Source organism: Notolabrus celidotus, chromosome 6, assembly GCF_009762535.1.
Source record: "Notolabrus celidotus isolate fNotCel1 chromosome 6, fNotCel1.pri, whole genome shotgun sequence".
Classification (NCBI taxonomy): domain Eukaryota; kingdom Metazoa; phylum Chordata; class Actinopteri; order Labriformes; family Labridae; genus Notolabrus; species Notolabrus celidotus.
In genome coordinates, this window is record NC_048277.1 from 2,910,822 (window position 1) to 2,928,635 (window position 17,814).

Below are 17,814 nucleotides of genomic sequence, written 5' to 3' on the forward strand. Positions count from 1 at the left end.
GTAGTCTCATCTACAGACACTGTAGCATTCAGCTAACTACACATTTATGATTTAAAGCTAAGTTTCTTCCTCTACTCTGGACTTTGTGTAGGATCCAAAAAAATAAATACACGAAATACAAAATGTAGGTAATTTTATTGAAATAAAATATATACAGGCAATATTAGACGTAAAAAAAGTGTAAAACCATAAAATATAAAATTAGCTCCTTCTCTCTCCAGAAAGAGTCCAGCTTGATGATAGGATATAAAAACCTAACATGTTTGATAAGATCTTCAGGATGTGCAGAGCGTGGCGAGACAAACACACACCTTTGGTTTCTTACAAGGTGTCCAGACGCCTTCCACCTCTGCAGTACGTCAATTACTCCCTACATTTCCGTTTACACTTACCCTCCTCATGGAGTCTCTCTTTGTTCTGCAGAGGGAGGGGGGAAGATGAGGTGAGGCAGACAAAGGGAGAAGGCAGACTTGCTGCCCACTCTCAGAGGGGGTGGAGTGAACTGAGAACTGTGTGTGAAAGGGGAAAAGAGGAGAGGAGCACCGGTTTCCACAAGTAGAGGAGAGGGACTAAACTGTCCAGTGATCTCAGACGGAGAGTGTTTGTTTGTTCAGCAGCCTCATGGTTCTTCAGTAAGTGTTCAAGCTGCACACGTTTTCACAGCTCCTCAGGCGCACACATGCCTCATGTGGAAGTTGACCACGTACTCCGCGTTGGTGCGCTGTACAGAGATCGCAAACGGTTCGAAAGGGTGGAAAGTGAAGGCAACCAGGCGGCGCACCGCGTGGTTCACCGGCCGTCCCAACAGGCCCGCCTGAATCTTAAACTTCAGCAGGCCGGAGTCCCGAGCATAAAACCTTACAGGAGAGAGGGAAAGACAGAGAGGAGAATCTTTAACATTATCATCTGGTCTAGTCTGCTGGTTCTTGAAGACTAGTTACCCACGATGCACAGGGTCGGCCCTTCAGTGTGGTGGACAAGTCACCAAAACCTTGAGTCGGAGTCGAATCCTGAGTCCTCAGTGTTCAAGTCAAGTCTCGAGTCCCGAGTCCTCAGTGTTCGAGTCGGAGTCGAGTCCCGAGTCCTCAGTGTTCAAGTCGGAGTCGAGTCCCGAGTCCTCAGTGTTCAAGTCAAGTCCAGAGTCCTCAGTGTTCGAGTCCGAGACACCAGAGGAAAATCAGAGTTGAGTCCTCATTATTTGAGTCAGACTCCAAGTCGAGCCCTCGACGGTAATATTGTATATTACAAGGAGGGCGGCTGATTCAATCCAAACTATTGATTGTATGAACTGTGTGGACCTGGTCTGACTGTGTGGACCTGGACTGACTGTGTGGACCTGGACTGACTGTGTGGACCTGGACTGACTGTGTGGACCTGAACTGACTGTGTGGACCTGGACTGACTGTGTGGACCTGGCCTGACTGTGTGGACCTGGACTGACTGTGTGGACCTGGGCTGACTGTGTGGACCTGGGCTGACTGTGTGGACCTGGGCTGACTGTGTGGACCTGGACTGACTGTGTGGACCTGGACTGACTGTGTGGACCTGGGCTGACTGTGTGGACCTGGACTGACTGTGTGGACCTGGGCTGACTGTGTGGACCTGGGCTGACTGTGTGGACCTGGGCTGACTGTGTGGACCTGGACTGACTGTGTGGACCTGGACTGACTGTGTGGACCTGGACTGACTGTGTGGACCTGAACTGACTGTGTGGACCTGGACTGACTGTGTGGACCTGGCCTTACTGTGTGGACCTGGACTGACTGTGTGGGACCTTGTGGATGTGTTACATTAACATTAGCGTTGGAGCTATTTCCATACTTGTATGTAAGTAATCATTTTACTTGAAGTCATTTATTTGTTGTTGTTTATATGAAGTGAAATGTCATGTTTGTTATTATTTCATTTTAGTCTCATTCTGATAGTTTGATAGTTTGGCTCCTGGATGGGTGGGTAAGGGGCAGAGACCGGGAAAGGTGAATGTTTTTTTAACCAGAAGATGTTAGAGACGAGGACGCTGCAGATTGTTAAATGAGAAACCTTTTAGTTTAATAAGACTTCAGAGAATCTGCAGTTTTTACTGGACATTTAAAATGTGTCTGATCCTGTACGATCCGCTCTCCCCCTGTGCCACGGCCAGTTTGATTTTCAGTTTTGATTTAAGTAAATTGACGAGGTCTGACTGTCACTGCTATGAGAGATTAATTTATGAATGAAGTCGCAGCGCTGTGTGTCGTGTGTAAATGCGCACCGTGCTTCAGTTGATGAGGGGACGGGCTCAGAGATTCTGCTGCTCTGGGATCACTGCTGGTGTCCAATAAACTCAGCCCTACCACTGTTAATCTGAATTTAACCAACCAATCAACTTAATAACTATGGTTAAGTTATTTCAGTCACTAATATCACCGTTACACTAACACAGTGAAGTGATGAACGGTCTCAAGAAACTTTAGCATCTCTCTCACTTTTGGGTTCATCCTGTACAGATGTCTGTTAAAGTTTGAGCTGGTCTCTTTCCTTGATGGGTCTCTTAAATCTCCAACATGTCGCTCTGCTCTCGCTGCATTTACTGTGAAATCTTTGAAAGAAAAATGCACGGCTGGTAGCGTCTTTAAATCCTGGCAGACGTCACGTGAACACGCAGGCAGGCAAACGCTCGTGCCATCGCTCTGAACGGAATAAATTATATGAAACATACAAATTCTAACATGAACATTAAACGGTCTGTATCAATATATAAGCCTGAGTCCTCCTCTCTGTCATCCAAGTCGTTATGCAGTCAATGCTCGAGTCTGAGTCATCAGTGCTTGAGTCCAGGTCGAGTCACGAGTCCTGCAAAACGGGACTTGAGTCAGACTCAAGTACTACAACACTGGTTCCAAGGTAAGATGTTTAAAGAGTAGAAACAACTAACTGATCAATTATCTCACAGTGTTTTCACATTCTGTCAAAATGTCTCTGAGCTGATGTTCATGCCGTGAAATGGTTTGGAAGGTTCCAGTTAAAGTCCAAGTCCATGTGACTTCAATGATCCAATGAAAGTCATATTATTGTTACAAAATTATCAAACAAACAACTGACTAAAAGAAGAATCAGTTAAGGTCTGTAAATCATTTCCTCATCAGAAAAGAGGATTGCTCTTGGTCAGACTCCGTACCTGATGGGATGGTCTCCACAGGTCTTGGGCCTCTCCATCACCGACACCCACTTGTCATCATAACTGAAGAGGGACAGATCCAGGTACGGACTGCTGCTGTAGGACTGAGCACTGATAGGCAGCTGACCCAGCAGCCGACGCACGGCCTCCGTGTGGCCTCCATATTTAGCGTTAACGATGGTGTCTTTGAATCTGAGGGGAGAAACATGGAGGGATATTGAAGCAGGGACAAGGAGGATATTTAATAACACAATATGTTTACAACAGGTCAGTCCATTTCCTAAAATGAGGTAGAGGTCTATTTTCTCCTTCTCGTCCTCCCTCCCCACCTTTTCATAAAATGAGTGCTGAACAAGAAGATGTTTACACCTTCACGAGCAAGTCCAACCAGCAAATCTAATCACACCCCCTTTAGCCCCGCTGCCCTATCCTAATGGCTCCTCTTAGATCCAGATTTAGTTCTAAACCCCCTCCCTCTCCTCCAGGCTATTCTTGTTGATCTGCTTCCCAACCTAGTAAAGGTTTCCTCCCTGACATTTTACTGAAAAATATCAGCTGCAAGGTCCAGTCCACTTTACACCTAAACTCTGCACCGGCTCCCTGTCTCTTTTAGATTTGATTTTAAAAACTTGTTTTAATTAGTCTTTAAATCTCTTAACAGCATTACTGCATTATTATTATTATTATTATTATTATTATTATTCACAATAAATAAATACATAAATAATGTATCTATAATTATGAATAATACATGTATTGTTATTAATGATACATTTATTATTATTCTAATTAACAATAATGATAATACTATATTTATTATTATTATTAATAATAATAATAATAATGTATTTATTTATTATTATTTTAACTTTTATCCATCTATCTTATTATTTCTTGTATTTATCTGATAATTTTAACTTAAACATATTTTATATTTTGCTTTCCACTCTTACTTGTTTTATTACATTTACTGTATTGATTGTATTTGATTTTTAAGTATTTTATTTCTGATTATGTCTTTTATTATTTTAACATTTCTGTTGTTTTCTGTCTCTGTTATTTTGTGAAGCACTTTGGGCTTCATGCTTGCATGTATAAAAGGTGCTATATAAATGAAGTTAAGTTAATTAGAAAACACCTTTTAGATGTAATAGCTTGCATGCACGATAAAGTTTCATATATAAAACTTGGCAAAAAAGAATTTGGTGTTAAGTCTCATCTTTCCATTTCAGGTTGAGAACATGGTTTTGGAGATCTCGGTGGGCTTGCGAGAGAAAGGACTGGCTGGTAGGGATGTAAGGACACACCCACCCACGATTCAAATTGAATCCTGATTTTTGGTTCACGATACGATTCACTCACGATTCTCTAACGATTTTCAAGAAACCTGGATTGAACTCAAAATTTAAATATCTCTTATTTTATTTCAGTCCTCAGATATGAACAGTTGGGATATAAATTTGTTCTCTTGTGTTTCTTTGTAAACAAAGTCATCCTTTTTCATTTTTAAGGTGTGTTGTAACTCAAATAAAACCACTGCACACTTTTTTTCAGCACATTGAAAAAATACTAAAAATGAGCGTACAAAAATACTTTGTTGGAAAATTTCAGAACAATTATAGAGAAATGTAAAGAGAACGATTCCCAAATGAAAGTATGAAATATTAAAACAAATAAGGTCAATCTTTTTAAATTAGGGATGTAAATTTCAAGTATTTTCCATGATTGATCTTTGGAAATGTTAACGATCAATTATCATTTAATCATTAAAAACATGTGAAAGTTTTCCATTTCAAAAATAATGCCAAATGCGTTTTTCCCGCTGAATCAAGTTTTCCTTCACGACACAGTGTATATTACTGACGGTATTAAACAGCTACGGATCATATTGAGGTGTTCAACATGTTAACACCCTGAATATCAACATGAGGAGCAGGCTTATAAATAATCTCTGTGGATGCATGGTCATGACACGACACAGTGTATATTACTGACAGTATTAAACAGCTACAGATCATATTGAGGTGTTCAACATGTTAACACGCTGAATATCAACGTGAGGAGCAGGCTTATAAATAATCTCTGTGGATGCATGGTCATAGAGTGAAGACTCAGACTACAACATGTGGATTTACTGCAACAGGACAACTGAACAGGATCAGATTTCAGACTCAGTGTCCAGTTTTCTGTCTACTCGTTCTTATTGAGAAAAATAAGCATGTGAACGTGGTCAGGTGTCAGCTGGGGGCAAAACCGGGTCAGAATCAGTTCGGCGGCGGAGAAAAAAAGCGCTCGTGGAGACCTGTCACTCAGCTGTAGCCCCCAGCTGAGCGTCTCCGCTGTGAGCAACACTTTCAGTCAGCTGATTCTGAAACATGCTTTAAACTTAAAACACCTCCACTCAGCGAGTGTCAAGAGAGCAGTGCAAGAGGCTTAATGATGTTGAACAAGCGGAGTGAAATGCAGATAGCGCCTTCTACTGTTTAAAAATAATATCCAGATACAAATTATGTTGAATCGATTTGAATCCATCTTATTTATATCGACTTTTTACCGTCTTGCGATATATCCTTACATCTATTCTGGCTGGGATTGATTGAAACTCCAACAATGCTAGGCTCCAACTTATTCAGTTGAAGGTCATTATCTTTCATTATCCTGTATCTTTTTGATTTTAAGATTATTTTATTGGTTTGCAAATCTCTTAATGGTCTTGCTCCTTCTTATTTATCAGATTTATCATATGAGCCAGTGAGAGCGCTTGTAGAGAGAGATTATAACAAAAGCTAGAACAAAGACTCGCAGTGAGGCAGCTTTTTATCATCACGGCCCTCAGGTCTGTGGAACACCCTACCTGAAGATCTGAGGGCTGCACAGAGCATCAACATTTTAAAAGCAAACTCAAGACCGACCTTTTTAGTCTCACTTTAACTGAGTTTGATTCTTAGAACAGTTTAATTTCAACTTACTTTATTTATTTATGTATTTATTTATTATCTAGTTCAAATTTTAGTCACTTTTTATTTATTTTATTTATTTATTTATTTTAAGTGTAGCATCTTATTTTCTTTTACTCGTTTAATATTTTAGTGTTTTATTATCTTAAATGTATTTTATTTTGGTGAGTTCAATTTCCTGTGTTGAGTTTTAACATCTTATGTTTCCTCCAGTGTTTCCTCATTAAGATATCATGAGAGCGTTTCCTCAGTTCGTTCAGAAACTTCCTTTTTATTTTTCATTTATTTTAATTATTATTATTATTATTATTATTTTTATTATTATTATTGATGCATATAGTGTGTTCTTAACCTTAGGATTGTGGGTTGGGTTTGGGATTAGGATGGGGGTCTTTTTATATACCCTTAAAAATGTATTCTATTTGAAGTTGTTTTTATGTACAGCTATTTGTGTTACAATGTCAGTCTATGAAAAGAGCTTTATAAATAAAGTCTGATTGATTCATCCATTGCACTAAGTTGAACACAGTCCTTCCCTCTATCTCTGCCACATGTGGCAGGAATAAATGTGGATATGGGACCCTGGGTCACCTTTTTTAGTCATGTCCTAAACTTAAAACCTTTTGGGACCATATTTTCTGGTTGTCCTGACTCTCCCCTCAGTTAAAAGTTATTATAAGAGAGTTGAAATCAGCCTCTCCTCCCTGCTTTAGAAAGCGGTTAAATGATTTCCTCTTTGTATCTTGAAGACATCTGATACACAATACCGAACACTAATTCCAAGTTCCTCAGGATTTAGGGACCCTTATAGAGTTAATCAAGAAGGAGAGGAGTCAAGCTGGGAGCTAATTATGACAGTATACTGACATCAACGCTTGGACTGACCTGACTGCACATTCTATCTCTAAATCTCACTCTTTTTATTGGGAGTGTGTTTTTTTCTTTCTTATGTTTTTAATGCGTGTAAATCTTTGTGTTTGAATTCAGTCATCATATTTTACAGAGTACAGAAGAACATGTTTCTGGTCCGTACCTTCTCTGGACCTGCCGTGCGTAGTTGTTGGATGAAGCGGAGCAGGGGAACTGGACGGCCTGGCTGTGCAGCGTAGCATTCCTGAACAGGTCACAGAAGTTCTCAAACAGCTCCAGCAGCTGGTCAGAGGTGTTCTCAAAGACGGCGAGCACCTCCGTGGAGACCATGTTGTAAACCACGAAAAATGACGGCTGTGGTGGAAAGAGGAGGAGGGGAAGGTTAGAGGAGGAGAGGAGTTTGTTTGTGTGTGTGTGTGTGTGTGTGTGTGTGTGCGCGTGTGTGCATGCGTTCGTGCGTGCATGTTTTTCTACCTGTGAGGGGTCAGTCACTCTGAGTGTCACCACGTCTTCACTGGTGTACTTAATGAAGAGGTGATGCTCATCCAGAAGCTGCATCTTCCACATCCTCAACCTCCTCAGCTGATCGAAGAACTGAAAGAATCTGCGGACAAAATCAAGAGCTGTGTGAGTTCAACAGATCAGTGAGTGCGTGTCTCTTTCCAACACAATCTGCAGTCTAACGTTGTGTACCTCCTTTTGGCAGTGGCTCCTCCTTCCTGCTCGGCCCTCCTCCACAGGTAGACCAGCAGCCTGTGCTTGAGGGAGTTGATGGTTTTGTCCGTGTACAGGCGAGGGAAGCCTGAATGACTCTCCGCCTGAGCCTCGGTGTAAACAGCCGAGAGAGTCAGCAGGTCGTCCTCGTAACAAAACCGCCCAATGGTCCTCACGTCGAGAAACGTTCCCTCTGCAGTGACCTGTGAGGAGAAGACTTGACTTTAATCCTTCTTCACAGAGTCATCACAACACTACACAGTTATTAGTTATTACTGAGTTAATAGTTTAATGTTTGTGCTTCATTCTCAAGGAAGACATCATCACATCTCAGCCTCAGCTGCACGAAGAGACATTTCCTGTAAGCTCCACTCATCTTAGTGATGTCAAGCTCAGAGGATAGAAGCACAGACAGCTGATCAACATTCATCCTCAATAAGTGAATTGCAGCACTACTGACCTGCTTCAATCTGCAACAATGAAATGTACAAACCAAGCAGGAAACCTTGGTGTAATCATAGACTCAGACCTTCAGCAGCCACATTAAGACAATTACAAAGTCAGCCTACTATCACCCTTAAGAAAATATCAAGGATTAAAGGACTTATGTCTCAGCAGGATGCAGAAAAACTCCTCCATGCATTTATCTTTAGCAGACTAGACTACTGTAACGGGGTCTTTACAGGACTCCCTAAAAAGTCCATCAGACGACTGCAGCTCATACAGAATGCTGCTGCTCGAGTCCTAACAAGGACCAAAAAAGTAGACCACATCACTCCAGTTCTTAGATCTCTACACTGGCTTCCTGTCTGTCAGAGAATAGACTTTAAAATCCTGCTGATGGTTTATGAAGCACTGAATGGTTTAGGCCCAAAATACATTGCTGATCTGCTACTACTGTAGGAACCACCTCGACCTCTGAGGTCATCAGGTACTGGTCTGCTTTCATAGTTAGGGAAAATTGTGAAAATCTGGGAATAAATTAATTACCAAAAAGTGTCTTCACCAATGTGTTCATAAAGGTCACTAATAACACATATTAAAAGATGTAATCTCAACTCCTCTAGCAAAATCCATGACAGCTGTTTAAAGTTTGGGTACCTGGAACCTTATTGGTGAAACACTGATAATGTTCAAGTCTACCTTCAGCAGCTTGTGAGGGGTCAAACTAGGAGTTATTTGGGATTCGGAATTCATTGCACAAAAACACTCCTTGATGGAAAAACGGCCACACCCACTTTTACTTAAACCTTCAAAAGTAGCTCTATTTGTTTATTTCAATATCTCAAATACTTCAAAACAATACTGTCAAATATCTCAAGAGTCTAGGTCTTCATCTTCTCCAGACTCTACATCATCATGGATAGGGTCCTTGCATGTACTGCCTTTACACTTTACATCATTCTTCTTGCAGCTGCATCGCCCCTTACAAGCTGCACATTTTCAATTTTTCACCAATAAGGTTCCAGATACCCAGACTTTAAACAGCTGTCATGGATTTTGCTACAGGAGTTCAGATTACATCTTTTAATATGTGTTATTAGAGACCTTGGTGATGACATTTTTTTTTGTATGGAATTTATTCCCAGATTGGCCAAATATGGGCTAATTTACCCTGACTATCAGTCCCCAGAGTCAGAAGGAAACATGTTGAAGCAGCGTTTAGTCATTATGCACCGCATATCTGGAAAACACTCCCTGAAAGCTGCAGGTCTGCTCCAACTCTCACCTCTTTAAAATCAAAGACTAAGACCTTTTTATTTGACACTGTCTTCCAATCTTAGCTTATCTTAACTCACTTTAAATGCAAATGTTAATTCTATTTCTAATATATTTCTATTTTTCTTTTTTTTTCTGTGTTTTATTATATTTGTCATTTTAATTGTGTTCTTTTCTGCTTGTCTGAATGTCTCCAATGCTTTTAATGTTTTAATGTAAAGCACATTGAGTTGCCCTCGTGTATGAAATGCGCTCTACAAATAAAGCTGCCTTGACTTGCCTACTAGTGAGAGAAAGAGAGAGGGCTGCAGACACAGGCCAAGGAGAAGTCTCACGATGCTTGTAAAGAGTTTCTGTGATTGTCTTTTTACGTGGGGTTAAAATACTAAAACCAGCTCTCAGACACACATGAGACATACTGAGGTAAACTTAAAGCAACTAAAGGAAAGTCCATGCTTCAAGATGACCCCCCCGGCCTGGAAAATCAAAGACTGACATGATGCAAGCTTCACCTGAAACACGTGTATGGTCTGCTGCTGGACCGACAGCACAGCCAGGATGTTCCTGTACAGGTAGAGGCCCTGGTTGTGGGACAGGATGATCTTGTCACACTTAAAGGACCTGGTGTCACACAGCCTGCCGGTGTGGAGGTCGATGATGTGCAGGGAGTAGTCCTCCAGAGGCGAGCGGGGGTTGGGCGTGACCGATTCGTTGTTCCGATACACCTGGTGGGAGATGGAAGACGGGGCAGCCTAACACTCTGCAGGTACAATCGTGGTAAACAAGAAGTTACGATGATTCGTGTGTTTGAAACTAAACTACAGGAAGTTTAGTCGAGTCTGTACCTCAAAGAAGTAAGGAGGGGGCTCCTCTGGGACATACACAGCTGATCCGACGATGACGTAGCGGCAGTCGTCCGTGAAGAGGCTGCACTCCCGGTTCAGGTGCTCCCCGTTGGACGCCACATTAGTGACATGCAGTAGGGAGAAGAAGCGCTTAAAGAGGCGGCTTCTGATGTTGAGTGAGCGCTGGTCATTGGCTGTCAGCAGAGTCTCTCCCTCCTGGCCTCTTAACAGGTCCTGGGCAGCCTGGCAGCCCTGATACTCATAGATCTGAAACAAAAGACACATGGTTTTATTTCCTTTTATCAGTTGGTGGTCATCACCTTTTAATCTCCCTTTATATCTCAGTCTCAGCAGATGTGTGTCTAACATGAGTCTGGTCCTGCTGGAGGTTTCTGCCTGTTAAAGGAAGTTTGTCCTTGCCACTGTAACTTGCTAAATGCTGCAAAGTGCTCTGCTCATGGTGGATTAATATGAGATCAGACTGAGTCCTGTCTGTAAGATGGGACTGGATCTTATCCTGTCTTGATGTGGGGTCTTTGTTAATAAAAGAACAGACTACGGTTTTGGCCCTGATTTGTTGGGATTTGGTGCTTTACAAATAAAGATTGATTGATCTCGCTCACTTTGAGGATCTTTTTGCTGCAATTTTTTAAAATTTGAGTCATTGTCTTCCTCACATTTCTCTTTTATTGTCTTTTAGTTTATTTCTTATTTGGTAGTAGGGTTGCAAAATTCCAGGAATTTTCAAAGTTGGAAACTCTCAATGGGAATAAAGCAGGAATTGACTAAATTGAAGGTTGGCTCTTAATATGGAACTTAAATATAGTTGGGGAAAATATGTTTTAGCATAATCCTGACTAAAACAACCAGATTTCATGCAAGTACAGTTGATTATATATGCTATTCCTCAATCTCATGCACATAGCACACTGCTTACTGCAGGGCTATTGAGACCACACCCCCTACATGCACTGTGCATTCCTCCATCACATGCACACATGATTCCTAGAATCCTGCAGAGGCTTGAGAAGCTTGAGGGAAGATGCTTTTTGATTTGCATGTTAAATGGGACTTTGTTGGAGGGAGAGGGGCTCTTTTCATTTAACATTTTGAATAGGACTTTGTTGGGATTGCATTAATGTTGCAACATTCATGTTTTTGTTCTTCAATGAAAGAATTGATTGTTCAATAAAATATTTAACACTTGATAAAGTTCTACTTAAAAAATAAGTCTGTTTTAATTGTATTATTTTGGAGGGATGTCTGCTTATAACTAAACAAATATGTATCCTTGGATATGATACCTTTACATTAAATTACCTTCAATTCACAGTTAATTCACATAATTCCCATAGAAAGTTTCTGGATATTTACCAGAAATGTTCCACCCCTTTGCAACCCTATTTTGAAAAGTGCTATATAAATAAAGATCATTATTATTAATATGACGTTAGTTAAACTTTTTAATTTAACATTAAGTCTGTTTCTGGCATTGACTGCAGGGAAGCATCTTTTCTGGAGCCTTAGCGACACAATACAGCAAATGAAGTTACGGCTGTGATGAAGTCTAATGACATAGTAATAATTAACTGTATTGTAACACTCAGGTGACCCTGATGGGACTGAGATGGGCTTTATTGCCACGTAAAGACTGATATGCCTCATAGATTCTCACGTCGTTAGCGTCTGAGCTAATAGCGTAGCTAAATATGCTGATGTGCGTTATCAGAGGCCTGACTTCACATCATCCTCCCATCCCTCCAAAGCAGAAGGCAGATGAGGCTCCCTCATTTTAATCCCCAAATCACTCTGATAATCAAGACGAGCGATCCTGCTTCGATAACAGCGACTGAACACACCAGAAGCAAGGTCCATAATGCACACGAGGTATCATGAGAGCTCAGAAGAAGGTGTAAAACCATTAGAAGAGGGACATAAAGGACTCTCCCTCGTTACCTCCAGAGACGTCTGGTCGGAGGAGAAGGCGATGAAGCAGCGTCCGTCTGGGGAGAACTTCCTCAGGAAGCAGGGGGGCTTCTCCACATTGACCACGGTGAAGTTGGGGAAGAGGTTCTGGTGGAAGCAGCGTACTCTATACCAGTGAGCTCCAGGGCGCCCCGAACAGATCCTCCGCCTCTCCAGACGATAGACCACGTTCTGGTTCTGGATCTGCCTGGGCTTCAAGGTCTGAGTGTCGTCATCCATTACTGCGAGTAATGCAGGAGCTGAAACGAGGATGCGACTACATCACATGTGTTGGCCTGTAGTACGGAGTGATTTCTAGAGACAGAGAGACATGAGAGAAAATGAACAGACTTTAAGTGAAACATGTTGGGTTCACAAGTTGACCAACCAATCCCTTGATGAAAGAATACTGTTAAAAAGTTCAATATTGGAAACTCACGGTGTCACACTCTAATTAGCTAATTAACTAAAAACACCTGCAAAGGTTTCCTGAGACTTTAAATGGTCTCTCAGTCTGGTTCAGTAGGCTACACAATCATGAGGAAGACTGCTGATTTGACAGATGTCCAGAAGGTAGATTGTGCAAATCAGGCCAGTGATGTATGTAGGAAATAAAAAGTAAATGCACTACACCACCAGACCAGTAGAGGGCAGTAAAACAAAGAGGAATGCCATTCATCACAGATGACACCATAGAAGCAGACGGACAGGCAGGTATCATTATGAGCAACACAACAGTTAGCCTGTTAGCATGAAGAGACTCAGCTGGTGCTGTTTTAGATGGTGCTATATTTCATCACAGATGGATTCACTGAATCAACACGTGAGAGGAGATAAGCGCGAGTAGCAAAGACGTTTCAACACGGCTTTAAAATCCTTTTCAACTCAAAAAGCCGTGGCAGAGATCGGCCGGTGTTTTGGTTTAAACAGCGACCCTGTTAACTGGAGACTTTCAGCCGGATGCATCCCTCATAAACGTCTTTAGACCATCATTAAATATCTGATGAGGATATTTTGAAATCTTAATAAAAACTAAACTAGTTTGCATTCCCAGGAACTCCCTCTGTGTTTCAACAGCTGTGTAAACTCCACAAACACTGACACGTTCAGCTGAAGGTCTCCAGTTTACAGGGTCACTTTTAAAACCGTAACACCGGGAGAGACGTATTCACGGTGGGCTGAGAGAAGACTACTGTTACAAGCTGCTAACTCAAGAGAATCACAGCTTCTTCTTTTGAAAAGTACACACACATACAAAAAAGATAGAACAAATAAAAACTAATGAAAGAAAGAGAAATCAAGTGAATCACAGATGTGTGTGATGTTATTGTGGACGGCGGGTGGAATAAAAACACTGAGGTTAATCTACCAATCAGACACGTTCAGCATTGCAGGCCCTGCCCCCTGAAAGTCCCAGGACCTTTGAAAAGTACTACCCCCCTAGCAGGGTCTTTTTAGGGGGGAGATTATCTACCCCTGAACTAAATTTAGACCCTGGTTCCACCAGTTGAAACGCACGTAGTTCAGGGGTAAAGTCCCTCCTGTCAAAAAATGCCTATTGACTCTCTCCAGTAGAAGGGTAAGCCACAAAAGAGCATTGCTAAAGAAGCTGGTTGTTCACAGAGTGCTGTATCCATATTCAGGGATATTGGGTGGAAGGACAAAGTGTGGTAGAAAAGGTGCACAAGCAACAAGGATAACCGCAGCCCACCAGTGACCATGGTGTTACTGTGCTTGATTGGCCAGAGAATCTATGGGGTGAAGAGGAAGATGAGACACACCAGACCCAACAATGCAGATGACCTGAAGGCCGCTATCAAAGCAACCTGGGCTTCCATTAGACCTCATCAGTGCCACAGGCTGATCGCCTCCATGCCACACCCGGGGATGCAGTATTTAATGCATAAGGAGGCCCAACCAAGTATTGAGTGCATAGAAATGAAAATACATTTCAGAAGCCTGACTTTTCTGTTTAAAATATCCTTTTTTTATTGATCTTATGTAATATTCTAATTTTCTAAGACATTGGATTGGGGGTTTTCATTATCTGTAAGCCCTCGCGGCGCGCTGTACTTGTGTTGTGATTTGGTACGTCGGGAACGGCGTGACGTCAGCTACTGGAGTTCTATTCACTCCCTTTGCTTGAAGAAGCACGACAGGAAGAGCGTTTCCAGGAAGATGTGGCGACACATTCTGGCGTAAAGGCACCACAAATAAAAAGGATAAACAAAGAGGCAGGAGACGATCAAGAAGAGGAACAGAAAGCTAAACGGAGTGATGTCACTATACAACGTTTATAAGAAACTGGAAAATTGACGAGGCTGGTCAACCTCAGTCCTGGCTGACTTACAACCTGACACACCACACCGTGAGCTGCAGCCTTCACCTCAAACACACAAAGGATGAACAGAAACAAAACCCATTCATTGTTGGCACAACGAACATGAAATTGGAAAGTATTAGAGATAGGGTTGCAAACTTCTGGGAATTTTCAAAGTTGGAAACTTTCCATGGGAATAAAGCAGGAATTGACTAAATTGAAGATTGGCTCTTAATATGGAACTTAAAGGTGACATATTACGCTCTTTTACATCAATATATATTGGTCTAAGAGGTCCCCAAAACATGTCTTTAAAGTTTATGCTCCAAAAAACACTTTGAAATCAGATTTTGGCGTGCCTGAAAACCCGCTTCTTCAGCCCTGCTCAGAACGGTCGGTTTTCTCTCTGACCACGCCCCCTCAGGAAGTGGATGTGGCCTCGGCTCTCCAGCACGTTGATCTAATGTTTACATGTTGGCTGAATATACACGGCTTCTCACAGACCCGCGTTACTTCAACCCTCTGAATCTGATCCAGAATCTGATCCTGACGGAGAGGCGCCTGTAGCAGGACCTTTCTGAAGGATTGGTCACAGATTTAGTGTTTCTTGTTGTTTTATTTGTCAGTATGTCGACGTGTGTCTTGGTACACAGCGACGAACATGTAGCTATGTGGCTATGCTAACTAGTGCTAGCACTTATCCATGATAAATAAAAATCATCCACTAGATCTTCAAATCTGCAGACGTGGGGAGTAAAACCGACCTTTGTGTTTATTAAGACAGCCTACAACTAGCATGCCTTCCTCCTAAGCTCCTTGTTAGCACACGTGTGCAGGGAATGAAAAACTATATTGTTGTGACGTAACAAAAACACAGAAGACTGAAACATATTCCAGGAAGAGAACCATTAAAAAGTCGATTTTGCATGATATATCACCTTTATATATAGTTGGGTAAAATATATATTTTAGCATAATCCTGACTATAACAACCAGATTTCATGCAAGTACAGTTGAATATCTCTGCTATTCCTCAATCACATGCACGTAGCACACTGCTTACTGCAGGGCTATTGAGACCACGCCCCCTACATGCACTGTGCATTCCTCCATCACATGCACTGATGATTTCTAGAATCCTGGACCACACTTTGAGCCCAGAGCACAAGACTATTGAAGCCACACATTTGAGCCTGTGGACTACACAAAGTGAAGTATGGAAAGTAGTAAGGAAGTGGAAAGTGGACATGGAGGATGTTGATGAGACCCGGGAAGATGAGGCCCGTTGTCTGGTTTAGCAAAAATGCAGAGGCTAGGCTTGAGAAGCTTGAGGGAAGATGCTTTTTTATTTGCATGTTGAATGGAACTTTGTTGGGATTGCATTGTTGTAATTTTCCACCCCTTTGCAACCCTAATTAGGGACCATGAAAAGTCAAAATGCCACAGTGACAGATTAAAAACCTTGCATGATTTTTTTATTTGGCCGGTGAAAATATTTTTGGCCAGTACATTTTTGGAGGTCACTAGCCAATGACAGATGAGGTAGAAAGTTAATTTTACGCCCTGAGCTACAATCATTAAGATTAAAGGAATAAAGGCTTTAAATATTTACCTCTGTGTAATGAATCTATATAATACACAAGTTTTACTCTCTGAAGTGAGGGACAAAAAATATTGAACTTTTTCACGATATTCAAATTTTTTGAGCTGCACCTGTATATATATATATATATATATATATATATATATATATATATATATATATATATATGTATGTTTTACCTTTAATTATTCTATTTAAATTGTGTAACTGTTTTTACCTATGCTCCTGTCTCTTGCTCCTGAAAACTGCCTTAATAAAAAAATATCCCTCAAGGAGGATGACTACAGTCTATCTTATCTTATAACAAGTTTATATTAAATTCTTAACATTATTCTGATGTTTTGAAATCAGCAGGTCAGTAGATTTATCAGTACAACTCTGAATTATAGTCACAACTTCCGGCATCCTGCTCTGATTGATCACTAATTAGGTGATCAACCAATCAGGGAGGAGAGCCTGCGCTGAAATTCAACAGAGCTGCTTCCATGCATGCTAATCTAAGGTATTAGCAGCAGAATCCACCATGCAGTATAACACAGAACACACAGCACAGAGGAGATGTGGAGGCTTTACACTGCATCTGTAAACCCTGATCCCTGTTTCCGGTTTTACTCTGAGACCACTTCTGACCCCCAAACAGACTCTAATGAGCAGCTACCTTTAACACCTTTATCACCACACACCCGACACAGCCTCACTCACTCACTCTGGGCTCTAAAAGACCCCCGGTCCCCTCTGAGAAGTTCAGTTAGTCCTCAGACACCAGCAGGTCGAGTTAATATTAACAGGCTTAGTTCGAATGATAACTTACAGGCAGCGTTAGCTTCCGGCTGCTAGCTTGTACCTTAGCTCGAGGAGAGGGGAGCTTCCAGCTTCATGTGTTCCTCAAAGTGCCAGAGTTACTGTAGTCTGTGTTAAATGTAGAAATATCCCACCGCCTGCAGCGTGAAAGAGGTACAGACGCCTCTGTGTTTGAGAGCCGCCGGTTTGAGGAACCACAGAAGAAGAAGAGCAGGAAGACAGCACTGCTGCACTGAAGGGGAGCTCAGTTTAGAACAGCGCCACCACAGCTCCATCAGGAAGATCATGGAACTGCAACATGTGAAAGGAGAGACAAGGGCAACTAAAAGAAAGACTATGCTTGGAGGGCAGGCGTGCAAATAAATGAATAAATAGATGAATAAATACAATAAAAATAATATATATATATATATATATATATAAATAAATAAATAAATACATTTTTGTCCAAATTCTGACTTCAAATTCAAAATTATTTCATTTTTTCCCTCCCAGTAGCTCTTCTGTATTTGTGGTATGCCTCCAGTAGGCAATAAACAATTTTGTGCAGCATACCTCCCATTTGAATCCTGAATTTCCTCCTTCAGGGATGAATAAAGTACATTCTATTCTATTCTATTCTATTCTATTCTATTCTATTCTATTCTATTCTATTGAATGCCATGCTGAGAGACACAATGCACACGAAGGATGATCACAAGATTATTCCCAAACCCTACCCCCTCGCTCTCCTGAAATAAAATAGGTAGTGGGCGGGCCAACAACATCTCTTTTTGAGATCTGACATTTATTTTATTATGACTTTAAAGTCAGGATTCTACGGAAGAGGATTAGGGGCACTGAAAAAATAAATTGGAGGGCTG

The 17,814-nt window shown here is 41.4% G+C and overlaps 1 protein-coding gene across 4 annotated transcripts; it reads right to left on the reverse strand.

Annotated features, from left to right (window-relative positions):
* Positions 1–116: 116 nt before the first annotated feature.
* det1 (DET1 partner of COP1 E3 ubiquitin ligase) lies at positions 117–17,163 on the reverse strand. 4 transcript variants are annotated; one of them, XM_034685880.1, is made up of 9 exons: positions 16,995–17,163; positions 12,219–12,487; positions 10,263–10,529; positions 9,930–10,142; positions 7,678–7,901; positions 7,459–7,588; positions 7,148–7,338; positions 3,158–3,349; positions 117–857 (listed from the first exon to the last, which is right to left on the reverse strand). In XM_034685880.1, the coding sequence occupies exons 2-9, from the start codon at positions 12,465–12,467 to the stop codon at positions 668–670; spliced, it is 1,656 nt and encodes a 551-aa protein (XP_034541771.1). In that variant the 5' UTR covers positions 12,468–12,487; positions 16,995–17,163; the 3' UTR covers positions 117–667. The 4 variants fall into 4 exon arrangements, with proteins under 4 accessions (XP_034541771.1, XP_034541770.1, XP_034541769.1 ...); XM_034685879.1 differs by having other exon boundaries at positions 16,962–17,163; XM_034685878.1 differs by having other exon boundaries at positions 12,219–12,542; positions 16,995–17,162.
* Between the last annotated feature and the right edge of the window lie 651 nt (positions 17,164–17,814).

What these genes read in the sequence shown, in the direction of transcription:
- det1 (XM_034685880.1), bottom strand. Translation starts at nt 12,467, where the DNA reads ATGGATGACGACACTCAGACCTTGAAGCCCAGGCAGATCCAGAACCAG. An exon ending in CCCCTCCTTACTTCTTTGAG is followed by an intron (nt 10,143 to 10,262) that starts GTACAGACTCGA and finishes ATCTCCCACCAG; the next exon opens with GTGTATCGGAACAACGAATC. An exon ending in TGTGGAGACCATCCCATCAG is followed by an intron (nt 858 to 3,157) that starts GTACGGAGTCTG and finishes CTCTCCTGTAAG; the next exon opens with GTTTTATGCTCGGGACTCCG.